The following is a 25,301-nucleotide window of genomic DNA, read 5'->3' as shown; positions in this document are numbered from 1 at the left end:
TTAAGAATCTAGGCCGCTTTCTTCTTATAAACTAGGTTTTACTTAGAACCAATTCAAACTTCTCTCACAGCTACTTCCAACCTGTCGTGCAGAGAGCATCCTCAGTTCTCTCCACTAAATGGAAACATGTCAGTCAAGCTGGTGTTCCTCCCTGGTTGGCAAATAGTGGTTTCCAAATAAAGCCAATCGCTCTTCCCGAGCTGGCTGAGTGCCTGCCCCTAGTTCCTGTTAGATTGTTGGGAGGGGTCTCGAATTAGAAACCACCAAGTAAAAGGGGAGGGGAACATCATTCCATATTACCATCCATAAATTCCCTGACCTTATGTCTCTGACCACACCAGAGTGAACCAAAGAGTCAAAACAATGTAAGTTGTATTATTTTTTAAAAAAGTAATGATCTCAGAAGCTCTTGTACACATACAAACAGAAAGATGTTTATTAAAAAAAATATTTATTAATTTTTACACCTGCTGAGTAGCACAAGACTATTAACACTATAACTCACTGAATGTACAGTAAATGTTCACATTTAAATAACAGGATAGGGTCAACATTTTCAACCTGTGGGTCAGCTTCAGCATCTCATGAAGTGCTTTTTAGCCCTACATATCTTAAGAGTTTTTTGAAAGGATAATTCCAAATCAGAAAACAGTTCCAGAAGATCAAAACAATAGGTTTCTCCGGAATAATAGGAATTTTACAGGATGAAATATCTGTTTATGTGGGCACAAATGAAACAGTAAAAATGTAAAATCTCTATGTAACCTACTCCAAAATGCTCACACTGCACTGATCCAAGTCTACAGTGCCAGTGCGTCTTAGGCGAGGCCACAGTATAAACATTGGCTACAGACATTTTTTCCAAATTGGGTCTTCAGATGGCTTATAATCTGCCATCTCTTCAAATCCAAGTCCTTTTGAAAAGCCATTACCTTAGAATAAATACACAGAATACCTGATCTTAAAGCAATGTTGTTTGGCTTGACTGCCACACCTGCATCTCTGGTTGATAATATACAAATCAGTTTTAGAGTCGTATTCCACATAAGGACAAAAAAACAAAAGGGAAAAAAAAGAACTGAGATGGGAAAGAAACAGAGGTCCTTCCGCAATCCTTTTTCTCTTCTGTGTATTTTAAAACTTGAAATAACTGGCATAAAATGAACATTCCGTTCAGTGATAGTTTTCCATTTTAATCAGTAAGTTATTCCTGAGGGGAGGGAGGAATACCTTGCTGGTTCAAATTAAAAAGGAACCAACAGGACCAAATTTAAGTTATAAAAACTAAACTGGACCTTTGGGAAAGTCTAATATGCTTTACCTAGCAAGTCTCTCCAGACTGGACACTAGGATCTTTATAATCATCACATTGTAGGACTTTGGGACTCAAAAATCTCTATATTGTGACACTGAGTCAATATTTTCTATTGAAAACATCAGCATTACCTCTGTTACCAAAGATATAGAGTCCATTTTCATTTTCTACACAATTACCAAGTAACTCTCAAGTTCTCTTAGTGCCTAAATTGTCAGGGATAACTAAATGAATGAGGTCTCAATAATAAAGTGCAAAGTCTACATATTAGTAAAGTTACTTCACAGAATTGTTTACTTTTCAAAAAGGTATCTTTACCATAAAGAAGCTACTATACTTCTTAATTTATAGAACCAGTTTTTACCCAGAAATGTCAATAAAACAAATTATTTAACTTCATTTGAAACTGAAGGTAGGTCTTTCTGTTCTGGAATGATAAATTCTACCATGCCATAATTATTCTAAAAATGTATTAGTATGTCACAAAAAGTTGTTAAACTACATACTGATTTCTGCAGTGTTTTATGTGCACAACTGGAATGTACAGTAAAAAGAAGGGAAATATTTTCCCCATTGAATTCATAGCTAATAAGACTCCCAAACAGGAACAATGATAAGAAAAGCTATCACTGAGGCAGTTTTTCTCCCTCTCCCAACTGACAATGTAATATTAAGATTGGATTCCTTCCAGATCCCTTATAATTACTCTAACGTATTATAAATGGTCCCCACATTTTTATTTTTCCCCTAGGTGTGAAGTTAGTCATCTTACCAAAAGGTCCAGATGAATTGCAATACATTTAAAGTTGAAAGTGTTAAGCAATAAGGAGGACCACCTTTCCATCCAACCTGAAAGAATGTTCATTTTAAGACAGCATTAGAAGTACTAAAATACACTGCATGCTGTGAGCGAGGGTTGCAGGTACACCTAGTACGAGCAAGGATTCACCCTTTACCAATGAGTGGTAAATGGATCCTGAAAGGCAGGACAAGGTCTCAGTGCTTTTTATGCTCTATATAGTTGTTTTAGTATCATTTTCTTGCTACTGTCATCTCCAATATCTCCTTCTTCATACAAGTACAACCAGAGAATGGGAGGCCAACCTGTAACCTGGGGGTCTAAATTCTCTTGACACCAAGCATCCTTTTCTTGTACAGGGAGTCCACAGTTGTGGAGTAATAAAGTAATCTATCAGAACATGAGGTTCTGGCCTAGTCCACTGAGGGCCAGGGTCTGTGGAAAGCACTACCAATAGCCCAACAACGGTTTTCCAAAAAAGGCAAGTTTTTAAAAAATCAGCAATAAGAAAAATTTAGGTAACAGTTTTTCCTTCAGACCATCACTGATGAAACCTTTGCTTCATCATTTTAATTTTCATATTCAATGGGCTCCCTTTGTTAAGTTACTGAGAATGCAAACTCACAAGATGAAGCAGTTATGACCTAACACACGCCCATAAAATGCACCTTCGCCTTTGGTGCCATGGCTTGGAATCAACAAGTCCAGTGGCCATGGACTTGGCACATCCTTTATCCACCTTTGGTACAAACACAATACACTGCTTAATATTTCCACAAAGGAAAAGTAAGGCTTATCTATGGGTTAAAAAACCAACTCAAGAGCAAGGCAAGGTTTCTCTGTCTTGAAATCTACTTTCCCCTGAAAGATCTCCATTCCTTGGCAGAAACTCCTAGGGTCTGAAGAGTCCATTTGGTAAAGATGACCTTGACAAAATAAGCCCCAGTGTATGTATAAGCGTCAAAACTGTGATTTCCAAACTCTTGAGTGATAAATCTTAAAAAAGAGTTCTAAGTGTCAGAAGCTTCCAGATGTTCCAGACAAATGAATAAGAAAAGACATGATGTGACTGTTTGATTCTGGCTCAAGGATGGAAGTTAAGGTTTAGTGATGTGCACTTCGCTGCTCCCATTCCCGTTGGTGGTGGTTGTAATGATGTACTGGGTGGGCTGTTGGCTGGTGGTCTGGGGGTCCAAGTCACCATGTGCAGTTGGCTGAACCTGGACTCCACCAGTGAGAGCAGAAGCTTGCTTTTCCTCCAATTCTGATTGACTTTCTGATAGCACATAATGACCCTAGAGGGGGAAGAAAAAGATCTTTAGAAATCTGAGGGCTAAAGTGGGGGGTAGAGTTATGGGGGCACGGTGGGGAGAAGGAATATGCAAAGAAATGTTACATGGGGAACCAAACTAGGTGCCTATGGGAGATGCTTTGCCTAATTCCTTTAGAGAAGTAGACTACAGAGGTAACTTAAGGGAGCACCTTGGTCGTACCAAATGATACAGTGAGGAACTTCAGGGACAGAAATTTGCATCATGATGGTAACCTACCTGGCAAAGGAAACGTGCTATGGTATTGTCCCTGAGAATTTAGAAATTCATAAAATAAGGTGACTATCTGTCAATTAATGTTTAAGATTAATACAAAATGGATCAAAGGAGAGATATTTAAATTCTCCTTAAAGAGGCAGAATGATGCCCAAGTCAAGATCAGTGGTTCCCAGACTTCAGAATTTCAAAGACCAGCAAAATTAAAGTAAGAATAAATGTTCCCAAATTTTATTTTGCCAAGTAAAATCATTTTTTAAATGCTACTGTCAAATGAGGGACATTTTAACACTCAAAAGCATAGGAAGAACACAATCTTAGAATAAAAGTCTTTTGCACTGAATAAATTTAACTTTATGAAAACATACGTTGTCTTAATTTTTCTTCATTTTCCCTCTGATCATGAAAAAAACATGTCCATAAACCTGCAGCTAACTCTGTCCCTACATTAACATTTTTAAAGAAAGAATGTGTCTGTAAGAGGGAGAATTGGTCAGCTACACAGGCTGAGAAAAAAAGAAGTCACAGAGGAAAACTCTGGCAGCATCCTTTCCAAGCACTGTCCAGGGAGAAAGCCACAGCCAAATACCCATTTGATTTATCGAGGGCCATATGTTCTGAGTCCACACTCATCAAGCCACTCTTTGATCAGGATTTGGTTTCCTGTGTGGGTCCTTCTCTAGCAGGAGGGAGCTGGTTCTCAACCAAGGGTCCATGGACACCTAGGCAGTTCATAGGTCGGCTTCAGAGAATCTATAAACAAAACTGTACATCAAATTTGTATGTATACTGGGGCAGATGGAAGGGAACATCCTTGGCTATATAATCGGTTTCCCAAGTGGGTTCCTGGCCAAGAAAAGGTAGAGTCAGTGAGTCCCCACAAAGAGCAAAAAATTTCACTGATCATGCCAATGAGACTATTCCATTTTATATTAGTTATTGTTTCCATTGACAATAGTGTTACTCTGGATTTATACATCTCTCCTAAGTCTAGTTAATGTGAATTCATGTGCTGAGAAATGGGTGAGCTCTCAGTGTGCTTTGAAAAATAAATAAATAAATCCGGTTTCTGAGGCCACTAGACTACCCTGCTACTCTTTGAGGCCTCTTGGGAAATAGTCTTCCCCTGGGAACATCTCAATATCCCTAGTCACTTAAGAGTATTTTTCTTAATTTACACACTCTGTCTTCTAGAGGCAGGCCAGAAGAAACCAGTGAAGATAAAAACAGAGGTAGCAGATATAATCAACATTGACAACATTGGCAGGCCAGAGGAAACCAGTGAAGATAAAAACAGAGGTAGCAGATATAATCAACATTGACTGGTTTCAACACTGAAACCAGTGAAGATAAAAACAGAGGTAGCAGATATAATCAACACTGGCAGGCCAGAAGAAACCAGTGAAGATAAAAACAGAGGTAGCAGATATAATCAACATCGAGGACCAATAGTCACAAAGACTCATATACTTTCTAAGAAGCACATTAAAAAGATGATTATCTACATATATATATATGTACATGGATCTAGGAGGTTCATTATAGTTATTAATTGAATAGATCTTTATTGAGCATTTGCTATAGCCCAGCCTCCTGTGCAACAGCACTGAAGATAAAGACAAAGACCTAGGTTTCAAGGAATTAATTGCCCACTGGGAAAAGATAGTAAACCAATAATTAAAATAAACTGTGCTACCCCTATGTTCATAGCAGCACTATTCACAATAGCCAAGACATGGAAACAACCTAAATGTCCATAGACAGAGGAATGGATGGAGAAGATGTGGTACATATATACAATGGAATACTACTCAGCCATAAAAAAGAATGAAATAATGCCATTTGCAGCAACATGGATGCAACTAGAGATTATCATACTAAGTGAAGTAAGTCAGAAAGAGAAAGACAAATAGCATATGATTATCACTTACATGTGGAATCTAAAATATGGCACAAACAAACCTATCTACAAAACAGAAACAGACTGACAGATGTAGAGAACAGACTTGTGGTTGCCAAGAGGGCTGGGGAGGGAGAGAGACAGACTGAGAGTTTGGGGTTAGCAGATGCAAACTATCACATTTAGAATGGAGAAACAACAAGGTTCTTCTGTATAGCACAGGGAACTATATCTAACCTCCTGGGATAAACCATAACAGAAAAGAATATTTTAAAAAATACAGAAGTTTTTAATGTAAAAAAGAATGTATATATACGTAAAATTGAGTCACTTTGCCGTATAGCTGAGATTGGCACACCATTGTATATCAACTACACTTCAAAGAAAAAAGTAAAAAAGAAATAAAATTAAAAAAAAATAAACTGTGCTATAATATAGCACCACAAGAAATTATAGGAATACAGAGGAGGTGCCTCTAACTCAGATGTGAAGAGTTTGGGAGAAGATGTGGGAGGGCGAGGGTGGTGCAGCGTGGGGAACAGGAAAACCCTCCAAGCAGCACAGCTTACTGGAGTCACCGCCTTCACTTGGCCAGTGGTGACCGGAGTTGCCACGCCACTGTCTGTAATCACAAACTGACCCGGGGGGAGCGTCATCATCTGAATCTCCGATGCTGAAAAACAAGAAGGAACCATAGTTCAGTGGTCTCAGATTTTCATTCAAGTTGTAGAAACAAATACCTAACGAGTGACCATATTCCCTACTGAGTCACTTTCCATGGATTTGCCTGCTCTGAGAGTCTTATGTTGATATGATTTCTTGATACAGCGAAAGCACCTTTGCTTAAGAATTGATCACATGAGGCTAGTAGAGAGTTACCAAATGTCGGAAACAATCAATGCATCTCCTTCAAATGTGGCTTCTGAATATCCAGAAAGACAAATATTCAAAAATTTTAAAACCTTGAGAGAAGTTACAAAGATTCACCTGTTAGCTCAATATTTTTATCTTTTACAGTCACATTTGATTACTGGCACAATGTATCCACTATTGCCTAGCGATCACAACTTGGTCTAACATGAATTTTACTTCACTACCGTGTGATTAAAGCTAATTAAAAACAGAGTTCACCCTAGCACCCAGCTGACAGCCTCTAAATCACATCCTCTACTCAAAGGAACCAGGACTTCTTGGGAAAATGGCTGATTCCAAACCTGGGTCAGAAATGTACAAGGTGAGCATGGAATCTGGTGTCATACCAGCGTGTAAGACCCTATAAAAGACTGCAGAGTCATGTGGGAAAGATACAGAAAGGTGTTCCCACTAGCCAAAGATGGGATAATCTGAGCATCAACAAGGATAATGACTGCAATGGGTTTATTTTTTTATTTATTTATTTAATATTTGGCTGTGTTGGGTCTTTGTTACTGTTCACGGGCTTTTGCTAGTTGCTGCGAGCGGGGGCTACTCTTCGTTGCGGTGCACGGGCTTCTCGTTGCAGTGGTTTCTCTTGTTGCGAAGCACAGGCTCTAGACGCACAGGCTTCAGTAGTTGTGGCTCGCGGGCTCTAGAGCACAGGTTCAGTAGTTGTGGCGCACGGGCTTAGTTGCTCCGCGGTATGTGGGATCTTCCCAGACCAGGGCTCGAACCCCTGTCCCCTGCATTGGCAGGTGGATTCTTAACCACTGCGCCACCAGGGAAGCCCTGACTACAGTGGTTTGAAACACATCCAGTGGGTTGAAATTCATAAGTACCCAGCGATACTAAAACACACATGCCCGGCATTGGTCACCTTGGATAATACTAGGAAACAACTCATTATTTTGAAAACTGCTAAATAAAGGAGATGAGCCGAGTATTTAAAGCATCTATTCTGCGGTTCCTGTACAAATTGTACCTCAGAGTAACCTGATGGTTAAGGTAAAATTGTTTTCGTTATGGAAGTTTTCTAGCAATAAGTGTATAAAGAATGATAGCATATGACAACTTTGCAATCCCTACTGAAATAGTGGAGCAAAGGAAAAAGACAGAAAAGCATTATGTGCCTCCCGATGGAACTCCACACCAACAGCTATGGAGTGTTTTGGGGGAAAAAAACTGAACCTGAATCTGATCAAGCCTCTAGGCTTAACTGCCCATCTATAGGAAATAAAAGGGACAGAGGAAATTTTAAATGACAATACAGGTATGTCAACAGCAAAATCCAGAATGTGGGGAACTCTACAAACAAATGACCCAGTTTCTTCAACATGTTAATTGCAACTTAAAAGAGAGAAGAACACATGTACTAAAAGAAACTCAAAAGGTAAAATCGATTGCAATGTATGGCCCTTATTTGGAACCCAATTTGAGAAACCAGCTATTAAAAAGATATTTATGGGACTTCCACAATGGTGCAGTGGTTAAGACTCCACACTCCCAATGCAGGGGGCCTGGGTTCAATCCCTGGTCAGGGAACTAGATCCCACATGCCGCAACTAAGAGTTTGCATGCTACAACTAAGACCCAGCACGACCAAATAAACAAATAAATAAAATATTTTTTTAAAAAAGACATTTATGAGACAATCACAGAAATATGAACACTGGATATTTGATGGTATTAAAGAATCACTGTAATTTATTTTTAGGTGTGATAACGACACTTAGAGTTGTGGGGTTTTTAAAAAAAAATTTATGGATGAAATGGTATGAATTATTATATAGTTGGAGGACTGGGAGAGGATGACAGCATGTACATATCAGATGAGACTGGCCATGATAACTGCTGAAGCTGGATAATGGGTACAGGCGCGCTCATTATACTGTTCTATTTTGTGTGTGTGTGTGTGTGTGTGTGTGTGTGTGTGTGTGTGTGTATACACACACACACACACACACACACACACACATTTTTTTGGCCGTGCCGCGCAACTTGCAGGATCTTAGTTCCCCCCCCAGGTATTGAACCTAGGCCCTCAGCAGTGAAAGCATGGACTCCTAACAACTGGACCGCCAGGGAATTCCCTATTTTTGTGTATTTTAAACTTTTTTCCTAATAAAAATTTTCAGATTGTTTCATCAAGTTAGAATGCTAGTTCTTACTATTGTTACAGTGGCTGTCAGCATCATTTCCACGTTCCTCTCATAGGAATTAAACTGAGTATAAATGTCTATCTATTTACCAGGATTCTACTGGGATTTATCATGAGGAGGAGTCCCTCCCTGACAGAAACTAGACTCAGCTCTCATTGTGACCACCAATATTTAGGAGAATAGATGGTAAAGATAACTAAATGGTAGCCTTTGAGCCTGGTCTCCACAACCAGATCTATATAACACAGCCAAAGACCAATCACAGCAGAGATGGACCCAAAAAAAGAAATCAGTGGTAGGAGAGAGATCAACACAGCCCTTATTCCTCCTAGCTCCTACTATTGAGCTCTAACTGTTACTGTTTCTCCCAGATCTTCAATGATAAGGGTCTCAAACTTTTCAGCTCATACCCAAGGCTGTTGTCCTCACCAAGGTTTTTTACGTGTTTGACCTTTGGCAGTCAGGCTAAACTGCTTCTGGTAGCACTAACCTCAGGGTTTTGAAATCAGCTACTCATATATCTGTCTCCAAGAGATCATTGTCTCTGTGAGCCCATGACTATCTCGTTAGGAGGGGCAGCACAGTGGGCTGGTTTACAGTGTAAAATCTGGAGCCAGACTGCCTGGGTTCCAGGCCTCTGTTTAGTAGCTATGTTCCTTGGACGAGTTGCACGGCGTCTAAATTGTCTTATCTGTAAAATGCAAGTAACGATTGTACTTTCCTAGGAGGTTGTTGTGAATACTGGATGTGATATAGATGCAGTTTAGAATCACTCCTGGCACATGGTGAGAGCCTGATGAACGTTAGCTAACATTATTATTGTGCTGTGTTACTTATACGAATGTCAGTATTCATCTTTCGTACATGCAGGGTCTAGCACAGTGATATTCAGTAAATATTGGTGGAAGAGGTGAATCGTGACCTCATACCCTCAATCCACCTGCTCTATTACTTAAACCACCTGCCTACACTTCCTCCAGCAATATTCCTGAAGTCTTGGAAAAATGTCGTTTCAGGGCGGCCCTGAATCAGACGCCGCCTTGAATTGTGCCATGAAACTCACTGAAGTACAGGTTCTGCAGAGTGTAGAAAATGGCCAATGACCCTTTAAGCCATAAAATGGATGATAAAGCTGATGAAATTCCTCCCCGTGGCTGCAGGTTCCCCACCCGCACCCAGGAGGGCCACCCTCACTTACAGTAGCCGCGGAAGGAATTCCAGGCATTGGGGAGGTACGTGTGCTGGACCGTGGTGCTCTGGGGCTGCTGCTGGAGGGCCTGGCCCTGCGAGGAGCTGCCTGCAACCTGGGAGGGGCTGAGCCCCTGCTGAGACTGCTGCGGGGAGGGGCTCAGCGGCTGCCCTGCCACCTCGAGAGAAAAGAGACCAGGATGCGTTAAAGTGTCAACTAGCCACTGAAGAAAGTACATCGTGATCATGAGGACTGTAACACTGAAGGGAGCACTGCTCAACTAGTGATATTTTTAAAAAGAACAGAAGTCATGACAAGCAATCATAACTAGGAAATCCTAGTTTCCAAAGGATTATCTACAAGGGTATCCAAAAACTTAATTTCCATATGCTTGTTATAAAAGTAAATGAATGAAAGTATAATTATCTTCACTACATTAAAAAAAACCCTGAGAAGCCCAATAACTTGCCGGTGTCACAAAGCTAACCTGTAACACAAACTGAAGTAGAATCCGGAAGTCAGAATCCCCATTGATGTGCACTGGATACTCCCCCAGTTAGTGGAGATAAACACGGGGATACAGTCCACCTACAGGATAAAGCCCCCGCCCCACTATCTATCTGCCATTCAGGCCCTCCACGCTCCAGCTCCGGTGCTGTTTCCAAACACCATCTCCTGTCACTAACCTACACAGTCTTTACAAATACACCACAATTTCCCACCTCTGTGTCTTTACTCACAGTGAGAGTGTGGTCAGATCATAATGCCTCCCCAGCTACCATATCAAAACCATACCCCTCCTTCAAGACCTAATTCAAACACCACTTCTACAAAATTGTCCTTGATTCCCTGCTAAACACCGTCTTTCCCTCACCTGTACTCCGCTAACCTAATGGCACATCCACGTGGTCCTCAGACCCAGGCAAGAGGGACCCCTGCAGGGATCTTGGCTGGCCCTTCTCCAGCTGTGCCCTTCTCACGTGAGGCCTCACAGACCTTGGAAATGGCTCTGCACCCACTTCTGGGACCCACACAAGTCTCTTCCCTAGGCTTGGCCTCCTGCAGGGGTCCTGTCTCCTGGATGTGGCCCCCCTCACGGTATTCGGGCACCTGGGACCAAAGGGGTGGCCGTGGATCACCATTTGCAGGGGTGTGGATGGAGCTGAGACACGTGGGATGGGGTGTCCACATGGTACACAGGCCCTGTGAGTGCAGGAAGGAGCCTGAGTGAGGAGAAAGGGGAAGCAGGCTTGGGGACGGCTGTCCCTGGGCCACCTCATCCTGACAAGGAACTGAGTCTGTCCTGGCCCTCCAGCCTTGGGTTCCTTTGAGAAACTTAGAAGTGTGAAGCTAGTGGGCGTGGGAAACTCACGGCCCCTTGTGGATAGAGGCTGCCTGTCCTGGGCTGGGAGAAGTCACCAGAAACCTTACTGGGGGGTGGAGAGGAGGGGCGATCAGATGTCAGGCCTCCCCCCACCCCCCAATAAATAGGAAGGCAGAGAAAGTGCATGTTTATCCTATGGATTCCACAGCAATTGGAGCCAGCAAAAGAGAGAGAGACATCCTTTCTCCTCCATTCCTCCCACCCATACCGGGCTGCTGCCAGTGCCAACCATGTGTTTGGCAGAAAAATGCATTTAATTTTGAATTGGCACTATCCATGTTATTTAGTAGCCATTGTTACTTTATGTATATTTTTCAATTTTATCATTATTAAAGTACCTATGTCAAGCAGGGAAGACAGAACATGTTTATTTAATGATTTGTGAACTTGATTGAAACATTTAACTACTCAGGATGGTGGTATGCAGGCCTTCATTTGTGCTGTGGAACCTGGGAATGTCAGGGGTGGGTCTACAGGCATCCTTTACGGCTCAGATACCTTCATTTCATGCCCTATTTACTTATATATAGGTGTTATATCCCTACTAGACTCTAAGCTCCTTGAGGGCAAGACCTAGAAAAGTTTCCTGCAAAGAGTAAGAATTTAATAAACATTTTTGAATGGATGTAACTCTGTGATCTCAATGATAGTCTCTATCACACAAACACAGTAATACTCCACGAAGTCACTGTTCCAAAATTATAGAAACAGCCTAGCAATTGCTGACTGTCATACAGCCATTTAGAACAGGAAGCAAAGGCCAATGTTGTCTCTACGAGATCAGAGCCCAGGGCTCCATCTGGACAGGGGAAGCTAAGCACTTAATGGAAGTGCATCCCTAATACCAACAGAAAAATTGGAGGCAGAGGTGAGACTCTTTAAAGGCCCGCAAAATAATGATATCATTTCCATAGTCAAGGAGACCAGGTGTGAAGATTGCATGTCTTCGCTCTTAGTACATCTTCAGGGTCCCTGAGGCCACATGAACCTGAGACCAGTCCCTGGAGCAGTCAGTGGGAGCAGCGTACCTGGGAGGCGGGCGCGGCCGGGGCGGGGGGCTCCGTGACCTGGATGTGTTGCACCTGGATGGCATGCTGTGTGTAGGTCTGAGGGTCGTGGAGCTGGGCGACGTCCACCGTGGACTGCTGGGACTGGTGAGGGGAAGTGGCCTGCGGGAGGAGAAACCCAGACCCACGCTGATTAAGGTTAAAGGAAAGCCTTCCAAAGAAAAGGTGTAGCTAAAACAACATCCCAGCAGCAGAACAGGCAGGGCTTCAGAGCCGGGGCTCACTCCCGGAGGGCCCACACCGGGGCCAAGCTGCCAAGCATCAAGGAAAAAAATAGTTTTAAAAATTATGCTTATTAACCATAAGACAGTAACGCGATTTCATTCTGGAAGAGGAGGAGATGAGGGAATATAGCTCCTAATAAGAAGCTCTCAGGAATCAAAAATCTTTTTTCCCTTAAGTTTCAATTAATTTTAATGGCCTACCCTTTATCAGTTAAAAGAGATCAAAGGAGAAAATTCGCTTTCAGCTTGTCACACTTAACCACTAAAACAGTGGTTCCTAACCTTTTATGTATCACAGACAACTGAGAATCTGATGAAAGTGCAGACCCTTTTTCTAAAATAATGTACATATATATCATAATTTACAGACAACTTCAGGGATTCATAGATTCCTCCAAAGCCTAAAATTAAGAACGTTCCTATTAAAAAAAAAAAAAAGATAAAGAATAGTCAATGACAGTGGCAACTTCCTCTTTCCTGCTTTCATATTAGTTTTAAATTTTCAGAGTCCAATTTATTTCAAAGCAAAACGTTTGTTTATGTGTGCCTTGAGTACATTTCCTTAGTATAATTCAATGAAACAATAGTTCTGGGAGGACTTTTTTCGTTTAGCTCCTGAATCAGTAAGAATGAGGTATTAATTACCTTGTAGAAGGAACAGTTATAACTTGCTACTAATAAGGTACTAAGCGATAGTCAAAATTCACAATTATTCCTTACAACCTCCAACTGAGAGACGTCATTTGATGCCTGGGTAGGGGCTGATCAAACAGGCTCCTCACCAAGTAGTCCACCTGGGTGCCCAGGGTAAGGGTTCAGAAGAGGCTCAGTGCTGGCCTGCAGGAGGGCAGGATAGTGGTATACACTGGAGCCGAAAATCTCTGGATACTGTTGACAGAAATCTCTTACACTGCTGAGTCCAGAGCCCTCGACAGCCAGGGCTTTACAAATGCCTTAGACTCCAAGCTGACATGCACAGTATGTAGGGCCCAGCCCCAGCTCTGAGAATTAGGTGTTTTAGCTGACCCCAGCTGCTGTGTTGGCTGGTGGCCATATGGCATTCACGCAGGTAAAGAGAAATAAACGCAGGACAGTACCGGGGCCACCTGCACCACTTGAAGCTGTATGTGCTGAGGCTGCTGTAGCCCAGATGTAGACTGCGACACGGGAATGTACTGGATTCTCTGGTAGTCCCCTTGCGGCGTTCGGTAATCCGTCGTTAAGGTCTGGGACAGTTCCGTCATAGCCTGGGTTAGCAAGTCTGTTGTCTGCAAAAATCACAAAAAGCACATCAGCTGATAACACTGCTGCTTGTGGCTATTTCAGTGCTCTGAAATCCTACAAACAGTTGGTTTGTCTAACTGGTGGGATCATGGGACCGCAAATGAGCCCTGAGCTCGGACAGAAAAATACCCAGAGTTAAGAAGGTGTTGGAAGATTACCTACATACCTCTAGCTGTCTGTCTGTGTCAGGCCCAGGGAGTTACCCCGGAGGTTCTGACAATCTTTTTTTTTTTTTTTTTTGCTGTACGCGGGCCTCTCACTGTTGTGGCCTCTCCCGTCGTGGAGCACAGGCTCCAGACGCGCAGGCTCAGCGGCCATGGCTCACGGGCCCAGCCGCTCCGCGGCATGTGGGATCCTCCCGGACCGGGGCACGAACCCATGTCCCCTGCATTGGCAGACGGGCTCTCAACCACTGCGCCACCAGGGAGGCCCAGTTCTGACAATCTTGCAGTGAACAAGCAGCACTGAGAATTTCCTGCTACTACTTCTACAGAGAGCTTTGGAAAGCACCGACTGGGAGACCCAATCGTTAAGCATCACGCCTGGTATAGAACCCTGAAGGGCGGTGGGCTACGTCTGCAGCCAATTAAATACCAAGACAGACATGGCCTTGGCACTGAAGCTGTGATGGGCAGCAGAGGACAGGAGTCGCTCTTACCGGTCACACACTTACCACCACAGTCTCTCCGGTAGCACTGTCTGTAGTTAAAACAGCTGGAGCTGCACTGATCACGGCTGTTGTCAGAGGCGTGTGTATGGTGTTGGGTAGCTGGGCGTACTCCGGATGCTTCTTTCGAATGTGCTGTACCATCTTGGTCTGAAAAGTTATGGCGAAAACCAAGAAGAATTACTAGAATAGGTTATTTTCGATCTTTCTCAAATGCAAGCCCTCCAATGGTTCCTATAGTCCTTCATGTTATGTTTAAAAGAAAAAAAAAGAGTAACACTGGCTCTGCCTGCCCTCCCTGAAGCGGGACAATGGTATGAAAGGGAAAAAAGAAGACGCTGGAAAGAAAGTAAAGACTCGTGTGACCCCCCACGCTATCAGGCAAGGTCAGAATACCTCACAGCATCCCCTGATCCCACCAATACCTGCAGCAATCAATGACTGCATTCCCCCGCAGCAACAATGACCCCCTTTTCAAGAACCATCATTTAAGTTCTTATGTAGTGCTGCTGCAAGCCTGAGCTCATAAACCATGAGCAGGGAATATTCAAATCGGAGCCCCACCTCGGGCCAAGGGCAAAGGAAACCATTCAAGTGCTCAGATGGTACTAATTCCCGGGAAAGTCCACTGTATTCCCTTCCCGTTCTGTGCTACGCTCCCTGTTCTCAGGAAGCAGCTCCTTTAGCACCCCCATCAATTCAGAAGACGCCATCACGGCACCTGGATAAGTACCATCTTCTCTTAAGCAATGTTCCCTTAAACCATGACCTTGGTTCCGACGTGGTCCAAAGCCTTCCCCGTACCTTGCTGCTGTACTGTTTGGAGCAGTGAGGGCAGCACACGGGCGGGGTAGCTATAGTGCCCGTGAGCTGGGTGTGGGTGCTCAGCATGGGGTCTGGTTCTCCAGGGCCGGCGGGACGAAGTTTCCGAATGCTTGGTGGGAGCTCAGCCCCAGGATGGTTCTTCAGAATATGGGCTTTTCGCTTACTGGCACTTTTATAAACCTGCAAATTCAAAAGCTTTGCCATGGAAGCAGTGTATACTTCCACCTTCTTGCTTAAGGCAATCTAACAATTTCATCACGAGGAAATGAGAGAAAGTATTCACGTAGTCCAAAATAAAATATATTAACAGATATGCTGAAGGATAATGAAGATATAACATAAATCAGAATAACGTAAGAACATAACATAGATATGTGAGGCATCTGCCTTGAATTTATACATCTAAGATAGGAATAGTAAAAACACCTTTACCTTTACCCTGAAGTTTAAGAGGTGAATATACAGTCATAGAAACAATTTCTTTTAAGGCCAGTTCACCCTTTAGTCTTTCTTTGAAAGCTCTCATGTGATGTACATAGTTGACTACTAGATGCCAAAGAATCTTCCAAAATGGCAAGTCTAATAGCAACTAGAACCTGTAGTGGTGAATCTGTGCTTAAAAAATGTTTCTTACTTTTAAGTTGACACTACTTATGCACAGCTTATAACTGATACAGCTGACATCGTATAAGGAAACAATATTACAGTGAAACAATACATGTATATTCTATTCCTGTGTTTTTTGTAACTATGCAAAAATCAAGAATGGAATAGTACAAACAGAGTATTCCACCACAAGACTTTTTCACATCCTACTCAATCTCCTAGAAATCCAAAATCTACTCTGTATTTTACAAGTAGGATGACAAACACCCTCATTTTAGAGCTTAGGAATTTAAAATGAATGCATATACTAAGCTCTTGGTAATAAGCCTCTCCTTTAACGGCAAAAATCACAGAGAGAAGGAACAAGAAAAACAGAGCTCACTAATTCTTAAGAAAAAAATTTTGGCTTAAAATGAGGCTGCACTCCTAGCCCTTTCTTGTCTGAATGGAAGACTACTGAGAGACAGGGAACCATCTGTTCAGAGAAACCGCAAGATCCTAGTATATATATATACATGCAGACAAACTGGCCCTGAGCGGGGCTCCCACACAGGTATCCTCCTATGGACAGTTTCCTTTTACCTTATCACAATACTGACAAAAGTAGTCACGGTTGGGCTTTATGATGGGTAGAGTTAACTCTGGCACCTCTTCTATCTTCATGTCTGGGTGCCTCTTTGATAAGTGATTTACCTAAAAGGAAAAAAAAAGCAAATGAGAAGAAGAGACCCCGTGACCAGCAGACGCTGAACAAATACCTCCGATACCGAGTGCAAGCAGCTGAAACTCTCTGAAGCGACACCCCAAAACATGAGGCCTTTGGCCAGAACCGGCACTGCCAGGACCCTCTGACACCGACGCATTAACAGGAGTTAACAGTAATTCCGCAAATCACTGAAGGTGAATTGGGCTGCTGTGGATTCCACCGATAGCCTTTGACTGAAAGAGCTGCTGGTGGAAAAATGAAAAATCACACTAGCAGGAATTTCTTTCAAGAATTCTCCTGATGCAAGTCTCTCCATTATTCAGCGCCCTGGCCTTACCGAGGACGTTGAATGAGACACAGATATATTCTGCAAAAACTGTCATCAGGGCCCAATGAGTTGAGAGCGGAGACCCGGCTCTCCTGGTGCTTCAGCTAACCCGGTTCGCATACCCTGCCTTGGCGGAAAGTTCCCTTCTATTGCTGTGTCATATCTGGAACAACTGGTGTGGGGGGGCTGCAAGGCAACGACCCCGCCAGAGAGTACGTTCGGGAACACAGAAGAGAACAGGAAGAGGAGAGCAGAGCCGGAGAGGGGCAAAGCAAAGCAAAGCGAGCAATGAAAAGTGATCAACAGACCTCTTCCAAGAAACACCGGAAATGAACCATGGCAAAGGCAGCAAGGGGTGACCAGGGGGGAGAGAAGCCCCAGGCTGGGAACTGTTCGCCTCCGCTTTGTCCCCGGCCAGGGACGAAACCCAGTGACAGGTTTAGTGCAGAATACTGTGCCAGAGCCATCGCCTGAGCAGGGGTGGGCGGTCCGGAGCCCGGCACTGACCAGCATGCCCCGTCTCCGGAAGCCCATCATGCACAGGCGGCACTTGAACGTGAAGCTGTCGTAGTCGGTGGACGTGATGCGCGGCTTGAACGTCTTGGAGCGGCTGATGCGGTCAGCTTTCTTGGCCTCCCTCTCAGGGTTGTGCATCCTCTGCATGTGTTCCCGTAGTTTGTCTTTTCGCTGTTTAGAGAGGATTTTTGAGAAGGCAGAGGGGTGGGGAGTTGGAATAGAAGATTTTTAATTGAAGGGGTAAAAAAAAAAATCAATACAAGTTAGCAGTAACACAACCCACCAGGCTACATCCGAGGACACGGCAACCCTGGCTGGGAATTACTCTGTTCGCTAGCAAGTAAGTGCATTCCAATGAGCCTTGCTTGAAAATGACCATCCAGTTTGAAAACTACACAATGATTTTTGAGCAGAAAGGTTCTGCATTTATGTAGAAGTGATCAAAGGGCACGTGGAATAAGTTTGGTATTAAGAACTACAAGACAGCGACTTCCCTAGCAGTCCAGCGGTTAAGATTCCACACTTCCACTGCAGGGGGTGCGGGTTCCATCCCTGGTCGGGGGGACTGAGATCCCACATGCCGTGCAGTGCAGCCAAAAAGTTTAAAAAAAAAAAAAGAACTACAAGACAAACTGATAATGGATGGTAGGTAATACTGGATTTACAAAGCCATGTGTGTCCTCAATTACCACATGTTTTAACACACATAATGACATTCCTCTAAATCCCAAATGAATTTAAGTAAGTATCTCTCATCATATAAATTTAGCCGTTCAAGTAAGCAGTTATACTGCCTGCTATGGATGGGGCACACGGTCTAGGTCACAGCTCTTAGTCTGATAATCTAATCTTCTAGTGACACATGTTGATGTGAGTCCACAGACAGAAAATGAAGCAGAGCCCATCCTGAATAAAAACAAATTCCAAAAATGCCAGCTCCCTTATCCAGTGAAGCTCTGCTCCTGGACATACGATTACACTGCTATCGGTCTTAGAAAGATTTTGAACCTTTTTACCAGACCAGTTCTTTCCACATTTTGGTACGAGGATGTTTCTGTAACTACTTCATTTTTCAGCACATTTATTTAACAAACATTTCTTGAATGACCACCGTGTATCTGGAACCATGCTAAGTTCAGAGGTGCAATGCCAGGCATCCCCACCAACTCCACACTCCATACAAATGCCTCCTTTTAAAATTAGTTCTCCCCTCCTGAATCCATTTCGGATTCTTTTCCAGTTTCTATGACAGCATGACCTACTCATATTCTGCAGAGTGTCTCTCAGGGACATCTTTGCAGAATCATCTGGTTTCCCCACAAACCATATTTTACCATTTTCACATTCATTTGTTTAACTCTTATCTCTGAGTCTCCCGTGGGTTTGTCCGTTGCTTTCTTCTAAATTCCAGGCCCATTTCTGATACTTATTATTTTTTATCTTAATCCTGTAAGTCATTAACATTCCCCAAAATAGTCTAAGCCCTCTCAACATCCCACAGATTTCCCACCTCTGTTGGATGACAGTCCTCATGCCCCAGGGCTCAATTATCAGGCTCCTACACTTAATAAGTGCTCAGTAAAAAATCTGGTGGGTAAATGTATTGTCCTCTTAGGAGTTCCTCGATAGCAATTTAGTTCTATTCATTATACACTTGGATTCTTGTAAAAGATGCATTAATACTCTGTTTGGGGATTTGAATTAATTATTTGGGGAAATTAAGGTGAGTTTTCCCCTTAATTTTATCTTAACAACTAAGTCAAACATGAGGCACAAAGTACATCTCAAGTCTGTTCCTTGAGCATAGATGATACACCCATGAAATGCGCAGGCTCATCCTCAGCTTGTCAGTTTCAGTGGCCCGAGAACACCCAGGCTGCTTGCTGGTTCCTACCTTAAACTGCTTCCCACACGTAGAACACAGGAAGTCCTTACGGTCTGAGTGCCGGAGCATATGCAGCCGCAGCTTGTCGGGGCGGCAGAAGGCCTTGTCGCACTCCGTACACTGGTAGATCTTTTCCGAGTGGAAGCTTCGCACGTGTTTTTTCACCTGGCAGTGAGGACACAGAAAGTCAGGGGAAATGACCAAAGGCAGCTCAGCGACGCTAGAGGGAGCCAAACGCTGTGCCGTGGATCTTCATCAGCCTGGCCTGGGGGCCAATCAGGTGTGACTGATAACGGGCCTCGGTAACACTATCCCCATCACAGAGGCCAGAAAGCCTTACCAACCTCGACCTCCCACAGAACTTGAAGAGGAAGAAGAAAATGTTCGCCTAGTCCAAGCCCTGATCACGTGCAACCCATTTTTCTTTCCTTTTTTTTTTTTTTTAAGATTAAAAGCAAGAGTTCCCTTGGATTTAAATGAATCTTGGTAAAAAGTACCTATAAGAGAACAAAACATAATTCCTTCTCACTTTTTCCTGCTTCCAACATGTATAGAAGCAACTTAGCCCCTTGTAGTAACTGGTCCTTTTACATCTTTCTATCAAATCAGGTTCTGAAGAATTAAAGACATGAATTAGACGGGAGAAAACACATTACCCATATATGAGAACAGCACAACACCAGCATCATTTCCCCTTAACTGGGATTTATTCCCTATACTTTTAGATAACTTAAACAAAGGAATATGGCCTCTGAACTCTCTTTGCCATAAATACCCAGCAAAGAAGAGTTATGGATGGGAGCTAAGTAGTGAGTCATATCAAACCACTCCTGCAAGACATTTTCCTTCATTATTTTTGGAGTCTCTTGTGCCATTAAATTCCACCTTAAGGCAACTTCTCTAATTGTTTGTGTAAAGTGAGAAAATTACCAAGACTCCCAACACTAACAGAACTATGATTAAATCCTAGTCTCCTTTTGCTTTGGTAATTTTAAAAAAAAGAGGGAGACACAATATTTTTACTAGATATTTAGACTTACTTGTTCATTCACTAGCATGTAACAATATTAACACTTGAAGTCCAAATGAAATCATGAATATTCTGGAATTTATCCTCACCCCATTTTGCTCCAGAATATAATACAGGGGAGGAGGTCAGTGCTTAATACAGAAGTATATTATAGCCAAAACATGGAAGCAACCTAAATGTCTGTTGACAGAGGAATGGATAAAGGAGGTGTGGTACATATATACAATGGAATATTACTCAGCCATTAAAAAGAATGAAATAACACCATTTGCAGCAACATGGATGGATCTAGAGGTTGTCATACTGAATGAAGTAAGTCAGAGAAAGAGAAATCACTTATACGCAGAATCTTAAAAAAAAAAAAGATACAAATGAACTTATTTACAAAACAGAAACAGACTCACAGACTTAGAGAACGAACTTATGGTTACCGGGGGGAAGGCGGCAGGTGGGAGGGATAGACTGGGAGTTTGGGATTGACATGTACCTACTGCTATATTTAAAATGGATAACCTGAGCTTCCCTGGTGGCCCAGTGGTTAAGAATCCGCCTGCCAATGCAGGGGACACGGGTTCGATCCCCGGTCCAGGAAGATCCCACATGCCACGGAGCAAGTAAGCCCGTGCGCCACAACTACTGAGCCTGCGCCTGAGAGCCACAACTACTGAGCCTGCGTGCCACAACTACTGAGCCCACGTGCCTAGAGCCAGTGCTCCGCAACAAGAGAAGCCACCACAATGAGAAGCCCGCACACTGCAATGAAGAATAGCCCTAGCTTGCCGCAACGAGAGAAAGCCTGAGCGCAGTAACGAAGACCCAACGCAGCCAAAAATAAATAAATAAAATGGATAACCAACAAGGACCTACTGTAGAGCACAGGGAACTCTGCTCAATATTATGTAACAACCTAAATGGGAAAAGAATTTGAAAAAGGATAGATACATGTATCTATATAACTGAGTCACTTTGCTGTACACCTGAAACTAACACAACACTGCTAACCAACTATACTCCAATATATAATAAAAAGTTAAAAAAAAACAGTATGTTATATACCAGCTTTCTCTTTGTTTCCTTCCAAAATGCATCACCTTAGTAGCACAAGACAGGAAACCAAAGTGATGGGGAGAAAATGTTTCCAGGCCAGGAAATGGAAGTATGTCTTCTACAAGCGCCATATATTTTATGAGTAGTGGGTATTGGCGAGGATTAAGAAAGACTTTTTAAAGATTATAACCAGATCTGGCTGTTTATTACTTGTAATACAACTTAAATGTTTAAATGCCAATGTCTTATTTGGACAATTAAGGGTCATAGTAATCTTTTGCTTATCAAAAGTAGGTTGACTGAAGAAATATCATGCTCAACTAAGAAGATGCTGCAAAGAAGGAATGGAAATGCAGATGACGGGCTGTCTCAATCTTCCAAAACTCGAAGTTTCTTTTACCTAAAAGAGGAAGTGTTCAGGCATCGCGGTAGCAGACACTCACCTGGATAAAATCTGGGAACCGTTTCTTACAAGTTGGGCAGGTGAAGTAGCCATCACTGATATGAATGGCCACGTGATCTTTCAACAAATCAAGGCGGTCAAAGGATTCTGGGCAAAAAATGCAAGAGTAAGTCTTCTGGTCCGAGTGGAGCTTCATGTGGCTCTCCAAGGACGCACTGCTGATGAAGCCCTTGTTACAGAGGTCACAGGTCAATGGGCAGCTCCCCTCCCGCCCATGGAAGCGCAAGTGTTGGTCCAGTTTGTCCTTTTCACGGAAGGCCTTCCCACACTGCAAACATTTAAAAGGCCGGAAGGACTTCCGAATAAACAGATGCTGAAGAGCTGCATTCTGAAAGACACACACAAATGAGATTATTTAGTGAGTTAAGTGTGTAAGCAGCTCGCACATTTATAGGAAAAGAGGACAATCTCTGCAATCACAGACTTTCCACAGAAATTAAACTCTAGGACACACAGTTGAAAGATTTTTCTGGTAAAGACATTAAAAATGAAGCCATCCCCAAAGAAGTTCGTCTTGAAAAGACAAACTTTTGTGTGTTGTTTTACGTCTCTGTGTGTGTGTTTTCTTTTGAAAGGATCTAAGTAACGTTCAAAAAATAGAGGACTTATATTGGGTTGGCCAAAAAGTTCATTCAGGTTTTTCCATAAGACGTTACAGGAAAAACCCGAATAAACTTTTTGGCCAAGCCAATAGAGTAAAACAAACCCCAGAGTCAAGTAGAATAAAAATTGAAGACTTGGAAGAAATGACTTGGGTTGAGTCACACATGCATGATGAGGTTGGAGTGAGTCAGCCAAATGCTACTTGTTGAGAAAAAGAACTTGAAGCTTGATTAAAATGCTTAGCAAAAATAAAGATAGTAAAAAGAACTGAAGCGTAGTAAGTACCAAGGGCTGGGGGAAGGAGGCAGCGGATATGGGATTTCTTTCGCCGGTGATGAAAATGTCCTGGAATTAGTGGTGATGGTTGTGCAACTTTGGGACTATTCTAAAAACCACTACAAAAAAAGTGAATTTTATGGTAAGTGAATTATATCTCAATTTATGAAAAAGAATGAAAGAGAACGAAGATACAGATTTACATGAACGTGTTTGCAGCTGAGACAAGATATGTGAGCACACGTTCTAAATGGAATATGTGCCTTAATCACTTCCTACTCAGGAAATGCAGAGGACAGCTTCTCAGTGTAGCTGGTTAGTTCCACTGGTTAGAATGCCTTGCTAATTGGGTTAAGCTTATTGCTTTGTTCCCTGTCTAGACCAGTCAATTTCGCTCTTTTTTGCTTTTCAGTCACAGATTGCACTTCTAATGCTGATTAGCCATCTTGTAAATTCATCCAATTGTTATAGGGAATCCCAGTGAGGGAAGATGGTTACTTAGTGCAAATTCATCACCACCACTGAGAAAACAACTCACGTTCTACTGAGAGCAAACCAACAGAATCATCTTTCACACAGAGAATACAGAATCAATATTTTAGTTCTACTATAATGAAGACTCATTCATAAGTTCCTCAAAACACCAGGGGGAAAGTTCTAGATAGCTATGAGGTGGGGGGGAAAAATCCCTCAAAAAAATATATCTGTGAATGGGTATGCTTATGTAACTATAAGAGACTAGTAATTAAAGAATTAATGGAGGTCTTAATGTGTTATTTGTGCAATGAAAAAAGTACAATGAACAATGCTTAAACCCTTAATTTCAAATTATTCACAAGCAGCAACTTCTGAAGTAACTTTAATGTGAAATAATCATTTAGGGAAAAAGCAAAATAATTATTGTTGACTTAGTGAAAATTCTGAACATAGTTCCTATATAGCAGAGAACATCTATCTCAGGGCTTCTCCAATAGGGTTGGGAGAGGTATTTTACCTACTGATTTATCTTGAGTAAATATCTCGCAATTCCATCATCTTCCCAGGTTGACTGGGGTTGCACCATATTTTATTCTCCTTTGTATCTAGGTCTCTTAAAAAAATAGCTGAGCTCAAGGGAAGTGTCAATAAAAGTTTGCAAATTAATGAAATGTATTTCATAAGAAAATCAAAAAGAATTACTTCAAGATCTTTTCTGTACCACCTGAAGAGATCATCAACAACAGACCTTTTTCAAATCAGCCACAGAGCTTTCTTTCACTTCATTATACGGTTTAGCGGTCACCTAGTCTTTCTACCCTATCTGGACAGATACTTATTTTACATAAAAGCTCTCACGATTCTGGCTACTTTCCAAGCTTTACGGAAATATTGCAAAAAGAACAGATGCTATCCTGAGGTTCAGAGATTCAAGATTTAGAGTGCTCGGGGAATGCATCATTTCCTTTACCCAAGTTCAGTGACGTTTCCAAGGGCAGACATAACGCACAACAACTGGTCTTGGTCCCACGGAGATTCCACTTCCCCTTGGGCACCAAATCTGGATGGTGGTTTTGTTTCAGTCCATTATGCTAATAAGTCTCTTGTCATCTCTGTTTAGTGTGAGTGTCCTCAGACCCTTGATCTAAACCCAGCAGCCGCTGGGCTCCACTTTCTTAGCTCTACCGACAAACCTTGTTCTTACTGCCTTTTTGATTTCCATGGAGCACTGAACTAAGTGCTCAAGAACTAGGTTGTTTCTCTGATCGAATGATCCTAATGTAACCCTCTCATTACAAGGTAGTGGAAGTGCTGAAACTGTCCGCCCCCCAACCCACTTGCAGGCCATTTCAACTCTACGGTATCTTCTGCAGTTCAGAGCTGCAACTGGTACACATTTTCTAGAAGCAATCAAGAGAAAGGGTGGAAGCAGCACAGATGGGTCTCAGAGTTGCCGCTGGCCAACCACTCTGTACTGGATGGAACATAAGCTCCTTGAAAGGTGACAAAATGGTATAGGTGCTAAAACTTGTGACAAGGGATTCGACTCACACTGAGATGAATTCTGACTCAACAGAGTCTTTGCAGACAAAACCATAAAACGTTTCTGAAGTCTGATGTTAATAGCTAAAGGAACCTAAACTGACTAATTTTCATATTATTTTGATCCTAACATTAAAAGGAAATCAATCATGTTTGTTGGCTTTTTTTTTTTTTAAACAATTTTTCTCTGGCCTGTTTTCTGCCCAGTTTTCAAAACCTCTATTGGGCTAGCCTTGCCCGGTATGTGCTACTCTCCACGACCCTCCAGGTGGTACCCGTGCTCAGGTCCGGCCAGCAACCACACCAAACAATTCCTGGGTGTCGGCCTTTGATGCTATGGCTGCCGTCCTCTGAAACCACCTCCCTTCTTCCTGTCTCTCTTTCCCAGTTTAACTCTCACTTCATCTATGAATTATTCCCCAACTCCAGCTTTCTTTGGCCTTTCACTCTTCCAACTTCTGATAGCAATTACAGGCTCTACCTTTACGTGTAGCACTTAACTGTGACCCACCTTACATTAGCATTGCCTCCCTAATTAGACTGGAAG

The 25,301-nt window shown here is 42.5% G+C and overlaps 1 protein-coding gene across 1 annotated transcript in view; it reads right to left on the bottom strand.

Moving 5' to 3' along the window:
* Positions 1–453: 453 nt before the first annotated feature.
* The window catches only part of PRDM10 (PR/SET domain 10), an 87,532-nt gene continuing 62,684 nt past the window's right edge, over positions 454–25,301 (bottom strand). The window contains exons 12-22 of the mRNA XM_060017666.1: positions 21,837–22,184; positions 19,326–19,481; positions 17,423–17,602; positions 16,464–16,574; positions 15,255–15,455; positions 14,457–14,600; positions 13,597–13,767; positions 12,237–12,377; positions 9,834–10,002; positions 6,131–6,234; positions 454–3,409 (exon numbers count right to left, since the gene is read on the bottom strand). Coding sequence (XP_059873649.1) covers positions 3,212–3,409; positions 6,131–6,234; positions 9,834–10,002; positions 12,237–12,377; positions 13,597–13,767; positions 14,457–14,600; positions 15,255–15,455; positions 16,464–16,574; positions 17,423–17,602; positions 19,326–19,481; positions 21,837–22,184 — 1,923 coding nt within the window. The 3' untranslated portion in view covers positions 454–3,211. The remainder of the gene's footprint in view (positions 3,410–6,130; positions 6,235–9,833; positions 10,003–12,236; positions 12,378–13,596; positions 13,768–14,456; positions 14,601–15,254; positions 15,456–16,463; positions 16,575–17,422; positions 17,603–19,325; positions 19,482–21,836; positions 22,185–25,301) is intronic.

This window comes from Delphinus delphis, chromosome 8 (assembly GCF_949987515.2).
Source record: "Delphinus delphis chromosome 8, mDelDel1.2, whole genome shotgun sequence".
NCBI classification, from domain to species: Eukaryota; Metazoa; Chordata; class Mammalia; order Artiodactyla; family Delphinidae; genus Delphinus; species Delphinus delphis.
The sequence above is the reverse complement of the archived record's forward strand: the minus strand, read 5'-3'. Positions and strand labels throughout refer to the sequence as shown.